Here is an 18,163-nt window from a genome sequence, read left to right on the forward strand (position 1 = left end):
ACAGTCCAAGTACATACTGATCCTTCTGAACCCTCAGGCATCTTTTTTATTATCACAAACAGAACGTTCTGTCTCTGTGGTTGAGTTAAGACAAAATACTTAGTAGACTGTGCATCTTCAGAGGAGGAGCAGAGAAGCAAACAGAGGACGTAAAAATCCAGCTGATCATTTTCCTCTCAGATCAATAACTGCTTTACTGCAGGTAAGTCAAGTGTCTTTTTTCTGACTTGTCTCCATTTGCACCGTTTATTACACACTAACTCCTTTGTATTTACAGAGAAATGAGCCTGTTCCTAACTTTTTATTTAAAAGCATTTTAATAATGTAGGAAGACAAAGAAAAGGGGAACAAATATGAGGTCATGGGGTGCACAGCACATCCAAATGAAAATATTTATAATTTGAGTAGTAACCTGGTTAATGGTTATATCCTGAAAACAAAGTCTGAGCATCGTATCATATGAATGTTGCTAAAATATGTATCTGATGTATGTCTGAAACATGGATTTGAACTGAACATATAACACACATGCATCAACAGCATTGCAAAGACAGTAAAACAGTAAGTTCACATGAAAAAATATAAAAGAAAAACTTATGGGGATGTTTAGTTAATTATTGGTATGAGTTTATTTCTAATGTGTTTGTGTTGATATAGTTATTGAACTCATAATGGATTCATTGATTATGTGTATCCTATATCACATTTTACAAAAATTATAACTTTCTTATTGACTTTGGTACGTCCACAGGGAAAGTCAAAATCTGAAGAGAGGATCTGTAGTCTGTGGAGAGAGGATCTGTAGTCTGTGAAGAGAGGATCTGTAGTCTGTGTAGAGAGGATCTGTAGTCTGTGAAGAGAGGATCTGTAGTCTGAAAAGAGGATCTGTAGTCTGTGGAGAGAGGATCTGTAGTTTGAAAAGAGGATCTGTAGTCTGTGAAGAGAGGATCTGTAAGTCTGTGGAGAGAGGATCTGTAGTCTGTGAAGAGAGGATCTTTAAGTCTGTGAAGAGAGGATCTGTAGTCTGGGAAGTGAGGATCTGTAGTCTGTGAAGAGAGGATCTGTAGTCTGTGGAGAGAGGATCTGTAGTCTGTGAAGAGAGGACCTGTAGTCTGTGGAGAGAGGATCTGTAGTCTGTGAAGAGAGGATCTGTAGTCTGTGTAGAGAGGATCTGTAGTCTGTGAAGAGAGGATCTGTAGTCTGAAAAGAGGATCTGTAGTCTGTGGAGAGAGGATCTGTAGTTTGAAAAGAGGATCTGTAGTCTGTGAAGAGAGGATCTGTAGTCTGTGGAGAGAGGATCTGTAAGTCTGTGGAGAGAGGATCTGTAGTCTGTGAAGAGAGGATCTTTAAGTCTGTGAAGAGAGGATCTGTAGTCTGGGAAGAGAGGATCTGTAGTCTGTGAAGAGAGGATCTGTAGTCTGTGGAGAGAGGATCTGTAGTCTGTGGAGAGAGGATCTGTAGTCTGTGAAGAGAGGATCTGTAGTCTGTGGAGAGAGGATCTGTAGTCTGTGAAGAGAGGATCTGTAAGTCTGTGGAGAGAGGATCTGTAGTCTGTGAAAAGATGTCCTCCCAAGTCAGACTGAGGCTGCTGCCGAGTGCCAGATGTTTGTTTGACCAGCCTGTTCAGGTGAAGGTGGAGGGGCTGAGGTCGAGGCAGGTGGTCACCATGAGAGCCAGATCAATGGACGAGAAAGGAGTGGTGTTCAGCTCCTCAACCACCTACAGGGCTGATGGGAGCGGGAAGATAGACCTGCTCAGAGACCCCTCACTCAGTGGGAGCTACGTTGGGGTTGAACCCATGGGTCTGCTGTGGTCGATGAAGGCAGACGCCTTACACAAAAGGTTCCAAAAATCATGTGCACTAAATCCCCATGTGGTGAAGTTCTCTGTGCATGAGGAGGACAGGGAGGACAGGATGTTGGCAGAGGTGACCAATGAGAGGCTTCTGATTGGAGACGGGGTCAGCCGGGTTCTTGTCAAAGGGAGGAATTTTCAGGGAGTCCTGTTTACTCCCCCAGGTAAATAATTCTACACTTTTCACCACAGTCTGTACAACATACAGTACTGTAATTATCACTGTTTGTAGTAGTTGTATCAGTTTAGTGTCATTGCTTCAGAATTTCAAGGATGCACATTATTTAATGAGCTAATTTTTCCTATGATTCTCTACAGACATTTACTGTGTTGTATATGTCTTATGATCCAGGAGAAGGTCCATTTCCTGCAGTGTTGGATCTCTGCACCTTAATGTCTGAGAAAAGAGCCAGTCTGCTGGCCAGCAGAGGGTTTATGGTTCTGACTGTACCAGTTTACACTGACCACCCTGAGAATATCAAACAGATGCATCTGGACCATTTTAAAGAAGCAGTGGATTTTTTACAACAACAACCAAAAGTGGGCAGTACAGGAGTTGGCATAATGGCACGATCAAAGGGAGGTGATATCGCACTTTCACTTGCTGCGTTTGTATCAGGTGTTAAAGCTGTAGTGTCCATTAATGGCTGCAATGCTGTTGCACGTGTTCCTCTTTATTATCAGAATCATCAAATCATCTCACCCTTAAGGTCTGACATCACTAAGATCATTACCACTGAGTCAGGAGCTAGCATAATCAAGTATGGTCTTGGAGATCCCCTGGCAGAGGAGAACAAGGACAGCCTGGTCCCCATTGAACAAGCCAAGGGACATTTTCTCTTTGTGGCTTCAGAGGATGACCTTAACTGGGACAGCAAGGCTTACATGGACCAGATGGTGGAGAGACTGAAGTACCATGGGAAGGAGAACTTTGAGACTCTGTGTTACCCCGGAGCTGGACACCTGCTAGAGCCACCTTATGGTACATACTGCCCCTCCAGCTTTCATTGGATACTTCACCATGTAGTCCTGTGGGGGGGTGAAGCCAGGGCCCATGCTGAAGCTGAAGTCCACCTGTGGTCAAAGATCCAGGAGTTCTTCAGAACTCACCTGAGCTGTGATGCTGCACAAACTAAACCCAAGTTATAGATTCAAATAAGATAAGAGAAATATAAAAATATAATAGCAAATCACGATAACATGGCTGCTGAGTAATTATAGCAGATCATGTTTATGCTTCTTCTTTTGGGTAGAACTTTTAATGTTATATAATACATTATATAATTATACAATATAATATTACTTTTAATGTTTTACCTTTAATATTATTTATGTGATTCATTTTAACTTAGTATGGGCTGAATATGTTTAAAAGACGAACATAGTAAGATGCATTTAGCATTTTGCAGAGATCTCAAACATGGATCTCACTCTTGAAAACAGAAGGACCTGTGTCATTTGGTGTAACAGTGTGATGAACGTTTCAGACAACTATGGAGGTTTACAGCATAGACAAATAAAAGAAACCTGTTTCTGTATTGAACAACGTTATGGTGAGAATTTCAAATTCAATGTTGGGATTTGTGTAAATTAACAGAAACACATAAAATCACCACCCACATTTCATTCATTCTATATGGGCCCTGTGGCCCGAGACTTATTTAGACTGTAGTAGTAAATTGTCCTTCCTCTCATTGAGAAAGATACTGTGTAAGCTGATATTTTCTATTTGGTATTTTTCGGTCTTGTATATGGACACATTTCATTCAAGTTGAACTTAAAGATTTTTTAAAAATTTCTTCCAAATTATCTCATCTTGTCTCCTTACCAGGTTTTGCAGTGTACATCATGAGTGCCTGTTACTGAAGCCTCAGCTTATACTCTGTAAATATGTTTGCAAACTTGATTTTCCAACATGTAAACAAATAAATGTAAAAAAAAAAACAAGCCTCAAGTTGTAGCACAGTGTGGTGCTTAATTTAATTCTTAATGCCATTTTTTAGCTAAATAAACAATGTTGTTATAACAATTGTTACAGAAACTAAACTACAATACCCCGTTGTAACCTCACTTAAGACCTGATAATATGAGCACAGCTAGGAATCTCAATAGCATCAAATTTAGACCCGCACCAGAAGAGGCCAGATTCCCAAGAGCCAGTGTTTGAATGTCAATAAGGAATGGCACAATAATTAAATTGTATTGACCCGATTGTATTAATAACAATTTGTAGACAAACACAAAACAGTCTTTAAACAGAATATAGAAAATTGAATAATTAAACGTGCACTTGAAAAATAAAATCAAAATAAAACTCTTCCAGAGTCAATAGTCAACCGTTGGGGCCCTTTCATCTGTGTCAGCGACGGTGATCCTACCACACAATCCGTGATTGAAGGAATTCAGGAAGTCCTTTACGCAGAAATCTTCTCTCTATAATCCAAACCTGGCTCACCACCTAGTATCCACTAGGAACTTTTCAAGTCGAGGATGTTGGGATACCCTCCCTCCAAGAAGCGATCTCCGAAGGTGGGTGTTCTTCAGATGTAACTCATCGGCACGGATGAGTTCAAATCCCTCTGGGGTTTTTTTCTATACCAAAAAAAAAACCTGACCTACAAACAGGTCAGATTAACCTAAATAATCCCAGTTATGCATTTTAAGCCTAGGCTACACCGTGTTTGGACACGTAGCTGACATTTTATCCAGCAAAACATGACAGCAAACATTTTTAGTGGTACACTGGGGCTTTGTCTACAATAGCATATATACTAAAACTCACCCTAATACTTTTATTTTAATAAGGCTGTTACCCTGTTGCCTAGTTCTTCCAATTTTGAAAGGTTTCATTTGATGCCTCTGCTTATTTGGCTTGTTAAATATTAGGTCCCTGGAAGATAACATGTTTTACACAGTCTCTACTTTGTGATGTCAGTTTGTTTCATTACTTAAACATTGTTAAATTCAGGTGATTTTGACACAACAGAAATAAACGTGTCCCCCAGGACATTATTGAACTTTCATTGAAATTACCAACATTGGAGCTTGGTACCATCTGAAGAATTGTTTCGATTGCAATTATCAAACAAATTTTTTTCTGTATCCACTGGTGATAACTGCCCTCTTACCGGTGGTGTTCCCCAAGGCTCCATCCTTGGCCCCCAGTTGTTTTCATTTATATGTATCCAGTAGGGCATATTTACATATTAATACAATATTCATTATCAATGTTATGCAGATGACACTTAGATATATGTCCAAGAAAAAAAGACATCCTGCATCAGTTGATGTCAGCTGTAATCAGCTGTGTAATGTTGTTCTTAGGAAAGACTTGACTCTGCCTTTCTCTTATATGAGAACATGAAATAAGACAGCCATGTTGGCTCAGATTGAAGAGGGGAGAACCTGGATCTGATAGAATGCTACTTCAACAGCAGACCTAATGAGTGGGAGTGTATGAGTTTAAATAGGGAAATGTGGACGTACAGAAGATACTGTCAGGACTGTATAGCCGACATCAAGGTAAGGACTTACCTAGTTTTGTGCCAGCATCACACCATAACACTAATCAACATTTATTTGTGATTTTATTGCTCTAAATTTAATTTAGATCAGTCATGGGATATTTTGTGGTTTTCTCTTTTACTAGTGTTGCTGTCTTGGCGGGAAGAGACAAATGTAAAAACTAAATGTTTTTAATGTCCCTTTGCCTATGCTGACACACACACACACACATGCACTGAAAATGTTTTCAGCAATCTTTGACTTTTCAGTTGAACTCACTTCCCATCTCTTTCTCCCTCTTTTTTCCCCCAATGTAGCTCTTGCCCCCTAGCAAAACATTTTTTCCAAGTGCTCTCTCGCTTTTGCCATCAGCACTGGTGTCAGAAGAAGAGAGTGCCCTGATGGCTCATCACACCTCTAATTAGTCTTAGCTGTGACAGTTACACACACATGCACATGATGTGATCACCCCAAGCCACCTCCCATCTCACAAATGGCTCCACCTCCACAATTGGGGAACACTGTATGCACAACAGTTTCAATATTTACAAAGATTCTTTGTTTGCCTTAGTACAGCTTCCACAAACTATACCCGTACTGTTTTTCATATTTACAGTACAATTCACAGACAGGATCTGTAGTCTGTGGAGAGATGTCCTCCCAAGTCAAACTGAGGCTGCTGCCAAGTGCCAGATGTTTGTTTGACCAGCCTGTTCAGGTGAAGGTGGAGGGGCTGAGGTCAAGGCAGGTGGTCACCATTAGAGCCAGATCAACGGACGAGAAAGGAGTAGTGTTCAGCTCCTCAGCCACCTTACAGGGCTGATGGGAGCGGGGAGATAGACCTGCTCAGAGACCCCTCACTCAGTGGGAGCTACGTTGGGGTTGAACCCATGGGTCTGCTGTGGTCTATGAAGGCAGACACCTTACATAAAAGGTTTCAAAAAATCAATTCACTGAAACAACATGTGGTGAAATTCTCTCTGCATGAGGACAGGGAGTGCAGGATGTTGGCAGAGGCGACCAATGAGAGGCTTCTGATTGGAGATGGGGTCACTTGATGCCCAAAGAGGGAAATATTCATGGAGTCCTCTTTACTCACCCAGGTAGGTCTTTGTCATGCTGTCAGTCTTAAAAAAATCCACTTAAAAGGACAAAAGCAATAATTCATTTGGACACAACTCTGTATCTTCAGTCAGACTCTAATGACTATGCTAATGACACAAATGTGTTTAGACTTCTTTACTTCTTTGACAAGCATAGAGGAAAAAACTACATCTAGTGAGAAATTCACAACAAAAGTCCATATAAGTCAGTAACAGACTCTACTTGTTGAGGCCACAGTATGGATTAATGGCTGCAGTGCTGTTTCACTTGTTCCTTTGTACTATAAGAACCAACAAATCATCCCACCTTTACTGTTTGACACCAATAAGATGATTCACACTGAATCTGGAGCTAGCATAATCAAGTCTTGAAAATCCCCTGGCAGAGGAGAACAAGGACAGCCTGGTCCCCATCGAACAAGCCAAGGGACGTTTCCTCTTTGTGACTTCAGAGGACGACCACGGCTGGGACACCAAGGCTTATATGGACCAGATGATGGAGAGACTGAAGCACCATGGGAAGGAGAACTTTGAGACTGTGTGTTATCCTGGAGCTGGACATTTGATGGAGCCACCTTATAGTCCATACTGCCCCTCCAGTTTTAGTGGAGTTATTTCCTATGTTGTGCTGTGAGAGGGTGAAGCCAGGGCCCATGCTGCAGCTGAAACAGCAACTCAGTATTATAACGGACGTTGGTTATTGGCATACGGCTTCAGGAACTAAGTGAGGCCATTTTCCATGTCAGCCATGGTTTCTGACATGGTCAGACTTTCACGATAAAAGTCTACAGTTATTTATAGGAAGATATTACATTTTTGTTAAGTATAAGGAATATTCAAAATAAATTCCAGATTCTTTTGTGAGTTCCCATGAGTCTCCTGCAGCTCTTTGTCCTTGCAGAATAAAAACTTTTTTATACCATTTTCTCAACATAAAAGCATCCTCACAACAGTTCATATTTCTTAATTATCGCAACTGCGTCAGGCGATTCAAAATGTGCTTCGGTGACGTGGTTTGCCTCAGGGTTTTCGCGACAATCAGCAATCCCAATGCAATTTCTTCAGAAATTGCATCGTCTAGTTAACTATAGCTGATCATATTTATGCTTGTTTGTTTTGTAATGAGTAGAACTTTCAATATTTGGTTATGTGCACATTAATGAACATTCAGCTAGTAGAAATGTTCCTCAATCTGTCATGATCCGCACTTTTTGACATCCTGGTTTGGACTTTTAGTTTTAAAGGATCATGCAGGAACTGGTTTTGTTTGATTTTGTTTCACTTTACTTTGGCCTGATTATTGAATTGCTTTCACCTGTGCCTTGTTTAGTTCCCTCACTTAATATACCTTTGTTCATTCACAGCTTCTTTGCCACGTTATCTGCTGAGAAAACCCTGTTGAGATTCCTGTTCCACACCTTGAATATAGCATTTTGCCACATTTAACTCTGCTTGTTTTCTGTTTTTTGGACCTTTTTGATTATGGATTGCCCTTTGTTTTTCCAAGTTTTAAGTTAAATGGTCTTCCTTTCTCTTGGACGTTTTTTCACCATGTCTTGTGTTGTCTAGTCCCTTTGTTCATATCTTGTTTTTCTGGTGTTCTTGTCTACCTTGTTCATTTTTTCTTGTGGTCTGGTCCCCTTGATGTGTGCGTGACCCAGACCCTCATGCCTTGTTTCCCTTGTGTTTCATATTCTCTGTAGTCTGGTGCATCCCCATAGTGTGTAGGACCCAGACTCCCTGCTCTGTTCCCTTGTGTTTGGTGTTCATCTTCTTGCCCAGTCCTCTGTGTTCATGTTTCATGTCCCCTTGTCATCCCGTGTGTTTGAATCTCTGTCTTGTTCCCCAGTTTTTGTAGACCTGTGTGACCCCAATGTGTGTGTCCCAGGTCCCACGTCTTGTCCCCTCTGTTTTCATGTGGTTTTGTTTCTGGTAATACCTGTTTCTGTTATCTGGGTTTTGTGTTGAAAATCTCATCTCCTGTTTTCCTGTGTTCTTGTTTTGGGTTTCAAAGTTCTGGTTTAAATAAAGTTTTGTTTTTTGACCTTGAGTACCAGACTGGGTGCATTATTGGTCCTAAGGAATTATAACCCCGATATGTGACACAATCAGAAGTTAATTCATTTTGAATTTCAATTAATTTATCAAAGGTGATGCAAACTGTTGAAATATAGTAACCTGCTCTTTTTGCCATTTTAAAGTAAAGTGATATATATATATATATATATATATATATATATATTAAAAACATGCATAATATTTTGCTCTCAAATGTTATGGTTAATACATAAATAAATACCCATTTCTCATTATTCACAGCAGTGAACTGATGTAACTTTTTTGAGTGTGCATGACACTGTGTTTGTGTGTCCTTTCTGAATGAGGGAGTCTGTGTGTATTCACCCCACAGTAGATTTACTTAAAGCTGGAGTGTGGATGAAAGCAAACAGCCCATGCAACATTCCTATTTTTCCAATCTGTTATGAGCCTAGGTTTCCATTTCCTGTTGGACTTTGATTTTGGTGTTTGGGTTTCCTGTGTTCCTTTGATCAGTTATACGTAGCTTTATTTCTCATTATTTCATCAGTTTAGATCAGCTCCACCTGTGTTAATTAGTTCTGTCCTGAGTCTATTTATACCTCCTGTGTTCCTTTGTTTCTTGTCATAGCATTCCTATCCGGGGCGTTTCGTCCCCGGATAGGAACCGTTTTTTGTCTTGTGCCTGAATTCTGGAAATAATAAACCTATTTTGTGTTCCGCATCTGGGTCCTACCTCTCCTCCTTCACCACCATCACACCACCATTTCATAACACAATCGTAAAGCTAAAGTCTGAAAATGTTGATGTAGTTCAAGGCAGGAGTATTAGCCCTGGTTCCTGAGGGCCACTGCCCTGCTTGTTTTTCAGATGTGACTGCCCTACTCACCCTGATTACCTGGGTGAGGTATGTTTAGTCAGTCACATGCTTCACAGAATAAAACCAACTGATAGATTATACTAAGAACACTGCAATAATTAATGTGCTGGGAAATAATTTCGGTGGATGTCTTGTTTTTGTAGTTTCAGGTCATATTCTGTGTAGTACTAAAACATTTCTTACACTAGGGAAGTCATACTATTACAGCAGCACAGTATGTGCAGGGCATGTGCTGTCATAACACTGAAAGACATTTGATGCTTATCAAGTTGAAAAGACATGTTGAGTAAATGTGATGGTGCAGAATAACATATGAACATTTGCAAATAATCAAATACAATGAAGAGGTGAGTGTTGACATACGACGTTAACGTCTGAGGTTTTCAACTGTTGATCTGACAAAACAAGCAATTTAAAACACATTCTAATGACAATGGAGAGTTTCACCTTTTTCTAATATTTTATGGACAACACCAATATTAGGTTTATTAAGAAAAACATCAGCAGATCAGTCAGTAAGAGAAATAAGTGTAATACAAGTGTGACTTTCAAACTCGATCAAGACAAGTTTCTTGCTGTACTTGTATTTTTCTTATTAGAAATCAAAAGAAATGAAGGCGAGAAATATATTGTTATAATTATATCTGCAACATTATATATTGTATTAACATCAGTTACAGTCACAGCAAAAATAAAACATGTACTAAAACATCTCAAACCACTCCTGCAGGATACACTTCACCATATGGCCATATGCTCAGTATGTTAAAAATCAAACAGCTTTTATTTTAATTATTGATCAAGATATTGACCTGTGTGCTGTCATGGTATTGGAAAGTAAAATAAACATCATCCCAATGTTGGATCATGGGAACAGTTCAAGTACATACCGATCCTTCTGAACCCTCAGGCATCTTTTTTATTACCACAGACAGAACGTTCTGTCTCTGAGGTTGAGTTCAGACAAAATACTTAATAAACTGTGCATCATCAGAGGAGGAGCAGAGAAGCAAACAGAGGACGTTAAAATCCAGTTGATCATTTTCCTCTCAGATCAACAACTGCTTTACTACAGGTAAGTCAAGTGTCTTTTTTCTGACTTGTCTCCATTTGCACCGTTTATTACACACTAACTCCTTTGTATTTACAGAGAAATGAGCCTGTTCCTAACTTTTTATTTAAAAGCATTTTAATAATGTAGGAAGACAAAGAAAAGGGGAACAAATATGAGGTCATGGGGTGCACAGCACATCCAAATGAAAATATTTATAATTTGAGTAGTAACCTGGTTAATGGTTATATCCTGAAAACAAAGTCTGAGCATCGAATCATATGAATGTTGCTAAAATATGTATCTGATGTATGTCTGAAACATGGATTTGAACTGAACATATAACACACATGCATCAACAGCATTGCAAAGACAGTAAAACAGTAAGTTCACATGAAAAAATATGAAAGAAAAACTTATGGGGATGTTTATTTAATTATTGGTATGAGTTTATTTCTAATGTGTTTGTGTTGATATAGTTATTGAACTCATAATGGATTCATTGATTATGTTTATCCTATATCACATTTTACAAAAACTATAACTTTCTTATTGACTTTATTACGTCCACAGGAAAAGTATAAGTCTGTGAAGACATGATCTGTAGTCTGTGAAGAGACAATCTGTAGTCTGTGGAGAGAGGATCTGTAGTCTGTGGAGAGAGGATCTGTAGTCTGTGAAAAGAGGATCTGTAGTCTGTGAAGAGACAATCTGTAGTTTGTGAAGAGACAATCTGTAGTCTGTGAAGAGAGGATCTGTAGTCTGGGAAGAGACGATCTTTAGTCTGGGAAGAGACGATCTTTAGTCTGGGAAGAGAGGATCTGTAGTCTGTGAAAAGAGGATCTGTAGTTTGTGGAGAGAGGATCTGTAGTCTGTGGAGAGAGGATCTGTAGTCTGTGAAGAGAGGATCTGTAGTCTGTGAAGAGAGGATCTGTAGTTGGGGAAGAGAGGATCTGTAGTCTGTGAAGAGAGGATCTGTAGTCTGTGGAGAGAGGATCTGTAGTCATTGGAGAGAGGATCTGTAGTCTGTGGAGAGACGATCTTTAGTCTGGGAAGAGAGGATCTGTAGTCTGTGAAAAGAGGATCTGTAGTTTGTGGAGAGAGGATCTGTAGTCTGTGGAGAGAGGATCTGTAGTCTGTGGAAAGAGGATCTGTAGTCGGGGAAGAGAGGATCTGTAGTCTGTGAAGAGAGGATCTGTAGTCTGTGAAAAGAGGATCTGTAGTCTGTGAAGAGACAATCTGTAGTTTGTGAAGAGACAATCTGTAGTCTGTGAAGAGGGGATCTGTAGTCTGTGGAAAGAGGATCTGTAGTAGGGGAAGAGAGGATCTGTAGTCTGTGAAGAGAGGATCTGTAGTCTGGAGAGAGGGTCTGTAGTCTGGAGAGAGGGTCTGTAGTCTTTGGAGAGAGGATATGTAGTCTGTGAAGAGGGGATCTGTAGTCTGTGAAGAGAGGATCTGTAGTCTGGGAAGAGAGGATCTGTTTTCTGTGAAGAGAGGATCTGTAGTCTGTGAAGAGGGGATCTGTAGTCTGTGAAGAGGGGATCTGTAGTCTGTGAAGAGAGAGTCTGTAGTCTGTGGAGAGAGGATCTGTAGTCTGTGGAGAGAGGATCTGTAGTCTGTGAAGAGAGGATCTGTAGTCTGTGAAAAGAGGATCTGTAGTCTGTGGAGAGAGGATCTGTAGTCTGTGAAGAGAGGATCTGTAGTCTGTGAAAAGAGGATCTGTAGTCTGTGGAGAGAGGATCTGTAGTCTGTGGAGAGATGTCCTCCCAAGTCAGACTGAGGCTGCTGCCAAGTGCCAGATGTTTGTTTGACGAGCCTGTTCAGGTGAAGGTGGAGGGGCTGAGGTCGAGGCAGGTGGTCACCATGAGAGCCAGATCAACGGACGAGAAAGGAGTGGTGTTCAGCTCCTCAGCCACCTACAGGGCTGATGGGAGCGGGGAGATAGACCTGCTCAGAGACCCCTCACTCAGTGGGAGCTACGTTGGGGTTGAACCCATGGGTCTGCTGTGGTCGTTGAAGGCAGACGCCTTACACAAAAGGTTCCAAAAACCATGTGCACTAAAACCCCATGTGGTGAAGTTCTCTGTACATGAGGAGGACAGGGAGGACAGGATGTTGGCAGAGGTGACCAATGAGAGGCTTCTGATTGGAAACGGGGTCAGCCGGGTTACTGTCAAAGGGAGGAATTTTCAGGGAGTCCTGTTTACCCCCCCAGGTAAATAATTCTCTACTTTTCACCACAGTCTGTACAACATACAGTGCTGTAGTTATCACTGTTACTGTTACAAAGTTGAAGCAGTTCTTTAAAATGGCTAAAAATTCATCCTGAACATTGTGCACATCTGATCCAGAGCTACTGAAAGTCACTGCTGCCAAAGGAGGTTCGACCAGCTATTTACTCCAAGGGTTCACTTTTTTTTTCCTGCAGCATTGTGAATTTTTAATGGGTGTGATGATTAAAGACAAGACATTTGATTTTTTGTGTGTTATCATATTAGACACAAGTGGCTCTAATGAACATCAGACCCCATTTCATGTTAAATATTTTCATTTTTATTATTTAATAGTTTTCAAGATTGTCTGTTTGTAACTGAGCTACTGTGACCAAGGAATTTCCCTTGTGGACCAATCAAGTTTATCTTAATCTAAATCTATCTAAACCAGTTAATGCCAAGTGATTCACATGCTTTGTCCTGCCTCTGTATATGTCTTATGATCCAGGACAAGGTCCGTTTCCTGCAGTGTTGGATCTGTCCACCTTTACATCTGAGAAAAGAGCCAGTCTGCTGGCCAACAAAGGCTTTGTGGTTCTGGCTGTACCAGTTTACACTGACAAACCTCACAATATCAAACAGACAAATCTGGACCATTTTAAAGAAGCAGTGGATTTTTTACAACAACAACCAAAGGTGAAGTCACTGATGCTTTTAAAGGGTCTTTCAGCTTTGTCTTAAATCACAAGTTAGTTGCCCTGATGAATATTGGAACATGCTCCTCTTGTATTCACGTTTTCCTGATGTTCATATAAATCTTTTCCAGTTTGAGTTTGTCATATTAAGTGAATATCTTCCAAAGATATAACCTCTTAACAAAAAAATGGCTCTTTGTGTTTTGTTCAGCATTAGTGGAAGGATATTTATGAAAAGATAGAAAATGTTCACACAAAAAGCAGATTTTGATGAGAACATTACTAACTTTGTCTAACTCTGGTGGCTGAAGCAACATATCAGCTGGAGATCAATTTGGAGTGTCATTTTGAACAGAACGAGAACTGGCAAAGTAATCAAAATGGTAAATGGTCTTATACTTGTATAGCACTTTTCTACATTCAAGTGTACTCAAAGCACTTTCACACTATTAACTCTTTTCACCCACTCGCTCACACATTCATACACCGGTGGAACAGCCACCAGGGGCAACTTGAGGTTCAGTGTCTTGCCCAAGCACACTTTGGTTTGTGGACCAGGGAGGCCAAGGATCAAATCACCAAACCTTTGGTTCATGGTCAACCTGCTCTACTTGCTCTACTCTACTATTCTTATGTGATCTTATACAGTTTTTTCTTTAAAACTATGTTGGTATTACAAGTTTTTGAAAGGTGCATTACTTGGGACTTTTGAGATTTTAGCTATTATTTACACTAATGTCTTGATTCAGCTTTATATCCCAATATCTGAAAAGTCTTCATTAAACATATTATAACACCACTAATTTGCTAATATATCTCTTCTCAGGTGGGCAGTAAAGGAGTTGGCATAGTATCACAATCAAAGGGAGGAGAAATTGCACTTTCACTTGCTGCTTTTCTACCAGGTGTTGAGGCCACAGTGTGGATTAATGGCTGCAGTGCTGTTTCACTTGTTCCTTTGTACTATGAGAACCAACAAATCATCCCACCTTTACTGTTTGACACCACTAAGATGATTCACACTGAATCTGGAGCTAGCATAATGCAGTACGGTCTTGAAAATCCCTTGGCAGAGGAGAACAAGCACAGCCTGGTCCCCATCGAACAAGCCAAGGGACGTTTCCTCTTTGTGGCTTCAGAGGACGACCTCTGCTGGGACACCAAGGCTTGTATGGACCAGATGGTGGAGAGACTGAAGCACCATGGGAAGGAGAACTTTGAGACTGTGTGGTATCCTGGAGCTGGACACTTGATGGAGCCACCTTATAGTCCATACTGCCCCTCCAGTTTTAATGGATTTATTTCTTATGTGGTGCTGTGGGGGGGTGAAGCCAGGGTCCATGCTGCAGCAGAAGTCCACCTGTGGTCTACTATACAGGAGTTCTTCAGAACTCACCTGAGCTGTGATGCTGCACAAACTAAACCCAAGTTATAGATGCAAATAAGATAAGAGAAATAATAACAGATCAAGGTCTCAGGGCTGCTAATTAACTATAGTTGATCATGTTTCTTTCAATATTTCGTTTCGTGCGCATTAATGAACATTCAGCTAGTAGAAATGTTCCTCAGTCTGTCATGATCCGCACTTTTTGACATCCTAGTTTGGACTTTTAGTTTGAAAGGATCATGCAGGAACTGGTTTTGTTTGATTTTGTTTCACTTTACTTTGACCTGATTATTGAATTGCTTTCACCTGTGCCTTGTTTAGTTCCCTCACTTTATATACCTTTGTTCATTCACAGCTTCTTTGCCACGTTATCTGCTGAAAAAACCCTGTTGAGATTCCTGTTCCACGCCTTGAATATACCGTTTTAGCACATTTAATTCTTCTTGTTTTCTGTTGTTTTTTGGACCTTTTTGATTATGGATTGCCCTTTGTTTCCCCAAGTTTTAAGTTAAATGGTCTTCCTTTCTCTTGGATGTTTTTTCACCATGTCTTGTGTTGTCTAGTCCCTTTGTTCATATCTTGTTTTTCTGGTGTTCTTGTCTACCTTGTTCATTTCTTTCTTGTGGTCTGGTGTGTCCCCTTGATGTGTGCTTGACCCGGACCCTCATGCCTTGTTTCCCCTGTGTTTCATGTTCTCTGTAGTCTGGTGTGTCCCCATAGTGTGTAGGACCCAGACTCCCTGCTCTGTTCCCTTGTGTTTGGTGTTCATGTTCTTGCCCAGTCCTCTGTGTTCATGTTTCATGTCCCCTTGTAATCCAGTGTGCTTGAACCTCTGTCTTGTTCCCCAGTTCTTGTAGACCTGTGTGACCCCAGTGTGTGTGTCCCAGGTCCCACGTCTTGTCCCCTCTGTTTTCATGTGGTTTTGTTTCTGGTAATACCTGTTTCTGTTATCTGGGTTTTGTGTTGAAAATCTCGTCTCCTGTTTTCCTGTGTTCTTGTTTTGGGTTTCAAAGTTCTGGTTTAAATAAAGTTTTGTTTTTTGACCTTGAGTACCAGACTGGGCGCATTATTGGTCCTAAGGAATTATAACCCCGATATGTGACACAATCAGAAGTTAATTCATTTTGAATTTCAATTAATTTATCAAAGCTGATGCAAACTGTTGAAATATAGTAACCTGCTCTTTTTGCCATTTCAAAGTAAAATGATATATATGATTCTGATTAAAAGCATGCATAATAAATTTCCTATCAAATGTTATGGTTAATACATAAACAAATACCCATTTCTCATTATTCACAGCAGTGAACAGATGTAACTTTTTTGAGTGTGCATGACACTGTGTTTGTGTGTCCTGTCTGAATGAGGGAGTCTGTGTGTATTCACCCCACAGTAGATTTACTTAAAGCTGGAGTGTGGATGAAAGCAAACAGCCCATGCAACATTCCTATTTTTCCAAACTGTTATGAGCCTAGGTTTCCATTTCCTGTTGGACTTTTATTTTGGTGTTCGGGTTTCCTGTGTTCCTTTGATCAGTTATAGGTAGCTTTATTTGTCATTAGTTCATCAGTTTAGATCAGCTCCATCTGTGTTAATTAGTTCTGTCTTGAGTCTATTTATACCTCCTGTGTTCCTTTGTTCCCTTTCAGGTCATATTCTGTGTAGTACTAAAACATTTCTTACACTAGGGAAGTCATAGTATTACAGCAGCACAGTATGTGCAGGGCATGTGCTGCCATAACACTGAAAGACATTTGATGCTTATCAAGTTGAAAAGACATGTTGAGTAGACGTGATGGTGTAGAATAACATATTAACATTTGTAAATAATCAAATACAATGAAGAGGTGAATATTCTTAAATTTCATCCCTCTTGTGTTTGTTTCTAAACTATCAGAGGGTTTTACACAGCTGAGGCAAACACAGGTTAGTGAGCGTCCTCTGCTGGACAAAGTTTGCAGCTGCACAGAGCATCAAGATTCAAGTTCTTGTGCAAACATGGCTCAGGTAAACACATTTGTGTAGACAGTGCAAGTCTCATATAAACATTTAGTTTTCATCAGTCTCACAGCTATTGATAAAACTGTTCTTCAGTCTGGTAGTCCTGCTGTGAATGCTCCGCAGCCTCCTTCCAGAGGGAAGAGGGACATAAAAGTGCATGCAGGGTGGGTGGAGTCCCTAAAATAAAGCTCAATCACTTATTTCACATTACATGTTTTTATTTAATTGACATTACTTTGTAGAACCCTTTTTTTCACTTTGAGACTAAAAACATTTTTTTTGTAATTTTATTTTGTCCAAAAAGTCAAATTATATTGACCATGATTGATTTATAAAATGAACAAAAGGGGGTGAATTTTTTTCATGTTAATATCTGTTGTTCTTTGACATATGACGTTAAGGTCTGAGGTTTTCAACTGTTGATCTGACAAAACAAGCAATTTAAAGCACATTCTAATGACTTTGGAGAGTTTCACCCTTTTCTAATATTTTATGGTGTTAGGTAAATTCTTTTTAACAAATAGACTCAGAGGACGAACTTCGGTAAAATTATGTGGAGGTTTGACTTGCAAGGAGTAACAGTCACACAGCACCTTGGTACAGCATGAGGATCACTGGCTGCTTGCAGCCTAACACATCAGTTTTCATGGAAATACAAAACGGAGGGGATTTCTCACAGAAAGACATCTGGGCCATTATCAAATAGTCAAGGTTAGAGCAAACTGTGCTCACTGAGAGCAACAATTATATTTCCACAATACACAATAGGCCCAATTCAGAAGGGTTTCAGTTATACTAAGGTAAGGTGGATCAGGTCACAGGAGGGTAAACAGTTTAATTTCTCTAACATATGCACAACACCAGTATTAGGTTTATTAAGAAAAACATCAGCACATCAGTCAGTAACAGAAATAAGTGTAATACAAGTGTGACTCTCAAACTCGATCAAGAGTCTTGCTGTACTTGTATTATTATTATTAGAAATCAAAAGAAATGAAGACGAGAAATATATTGTTATAATTATATCTGCAACATTATATATTGTATTTACATCAGTTACAGTCACAGCAAAAATAAAACATGTACTAAAACATCTCAAACCACTCCTGCAGGATACACTTCACCATATGGCCATATGCTCAGTATATTAAAAATCAAACAGCTGTTATTTTAATTATTGATCAAGATATTGACCTGTGTGCTGTCATGGTATTGGAAAGTAAAATAAACATCATCCCAGTGTTGGACCATGGGAACAGTCCAAGTACATACTGATCCTTCTGAACCCTCAGGCATCTTTTTTATTATCACAGACAGAACGTTCTGTCTCTGAGGTTGAGTTCAGACAAAATACTTAGTAGACTGTGCATCATCAGAGGAGGAGCAGAGAAGCAAACAGAGGACTTTAAAACCCAGTTGATCATTTTCCTCTCAGATC

At 39.9% G+C, this 18,163-nt stretch overlaps 2 protein-coding genes across 2 annotated transcripts; both read left to right on the plus strand.

Moving 5' to 3' along the window:
- Nucleotides 1-1,537: 1,537 nt before the first annotated feature.
- LOC113134586 (acyl-coenzyme A thioesterase 1-like) lies at nucleotides 1,538-15,773 on the plus strand. Its single transcript, XM_026314034.1, has 3 exons — nucleotides 1,538-2,018; nucleotides 2,207-3,003; nucleotides 14,773-15,773. The coding sequence occupies exons 1-2, from the start codon at nucleotides 1,562-1,564 to the stop codon at nucleotides 3,001-3,003; spliced, it is 1,254 nt and encodes a 417-aa protein (XP_026169819.1). The 5' UTR covers nucleotides 1,538-1,561; the 3' UTR covers nucleotides 14,773-15,773.
- On the plus strand, nucleotides 12,164-15,773 carry LOC113134579 (acyl-coenzyme A thioesterase 3-like). The gene is made up of 3 exons (XM_026314028.1): nucleotides 12,164-12,644; nucleotides 13,151-13,338; nucleotides 14,164-15,773. The coding sequence occupies exons 1-3, from the start codon at nucleotides 12,188-12,190 to the stop codon at nucleotides 14,770-14,772; spliced, it is 1,254 nt and encodes a 417-aa protein (XP_026169813.1). The 5' UTR covers nucleotides 12,164-12,187; the 3' UTR covers nucleotides 14,773-15,773.
- Nucleotides 15,774-18,163: the final 2,390 nt, after the last annotated feature.

The sequence above is a fragment of the Mastacembelus armatus genome, chromosome 17 (assembly GCF_900324485.2).
Source record: "Mastacembelus armatus chromosome 17, fMasArm1.2, whole genome shotgun sequence".
NCBI lineage: Eukaryota > Metazoa > Chordata > Actinopteri > Synbranchiformes > Mastacembelidae > Mastacembelus > Mastacembelus armatus.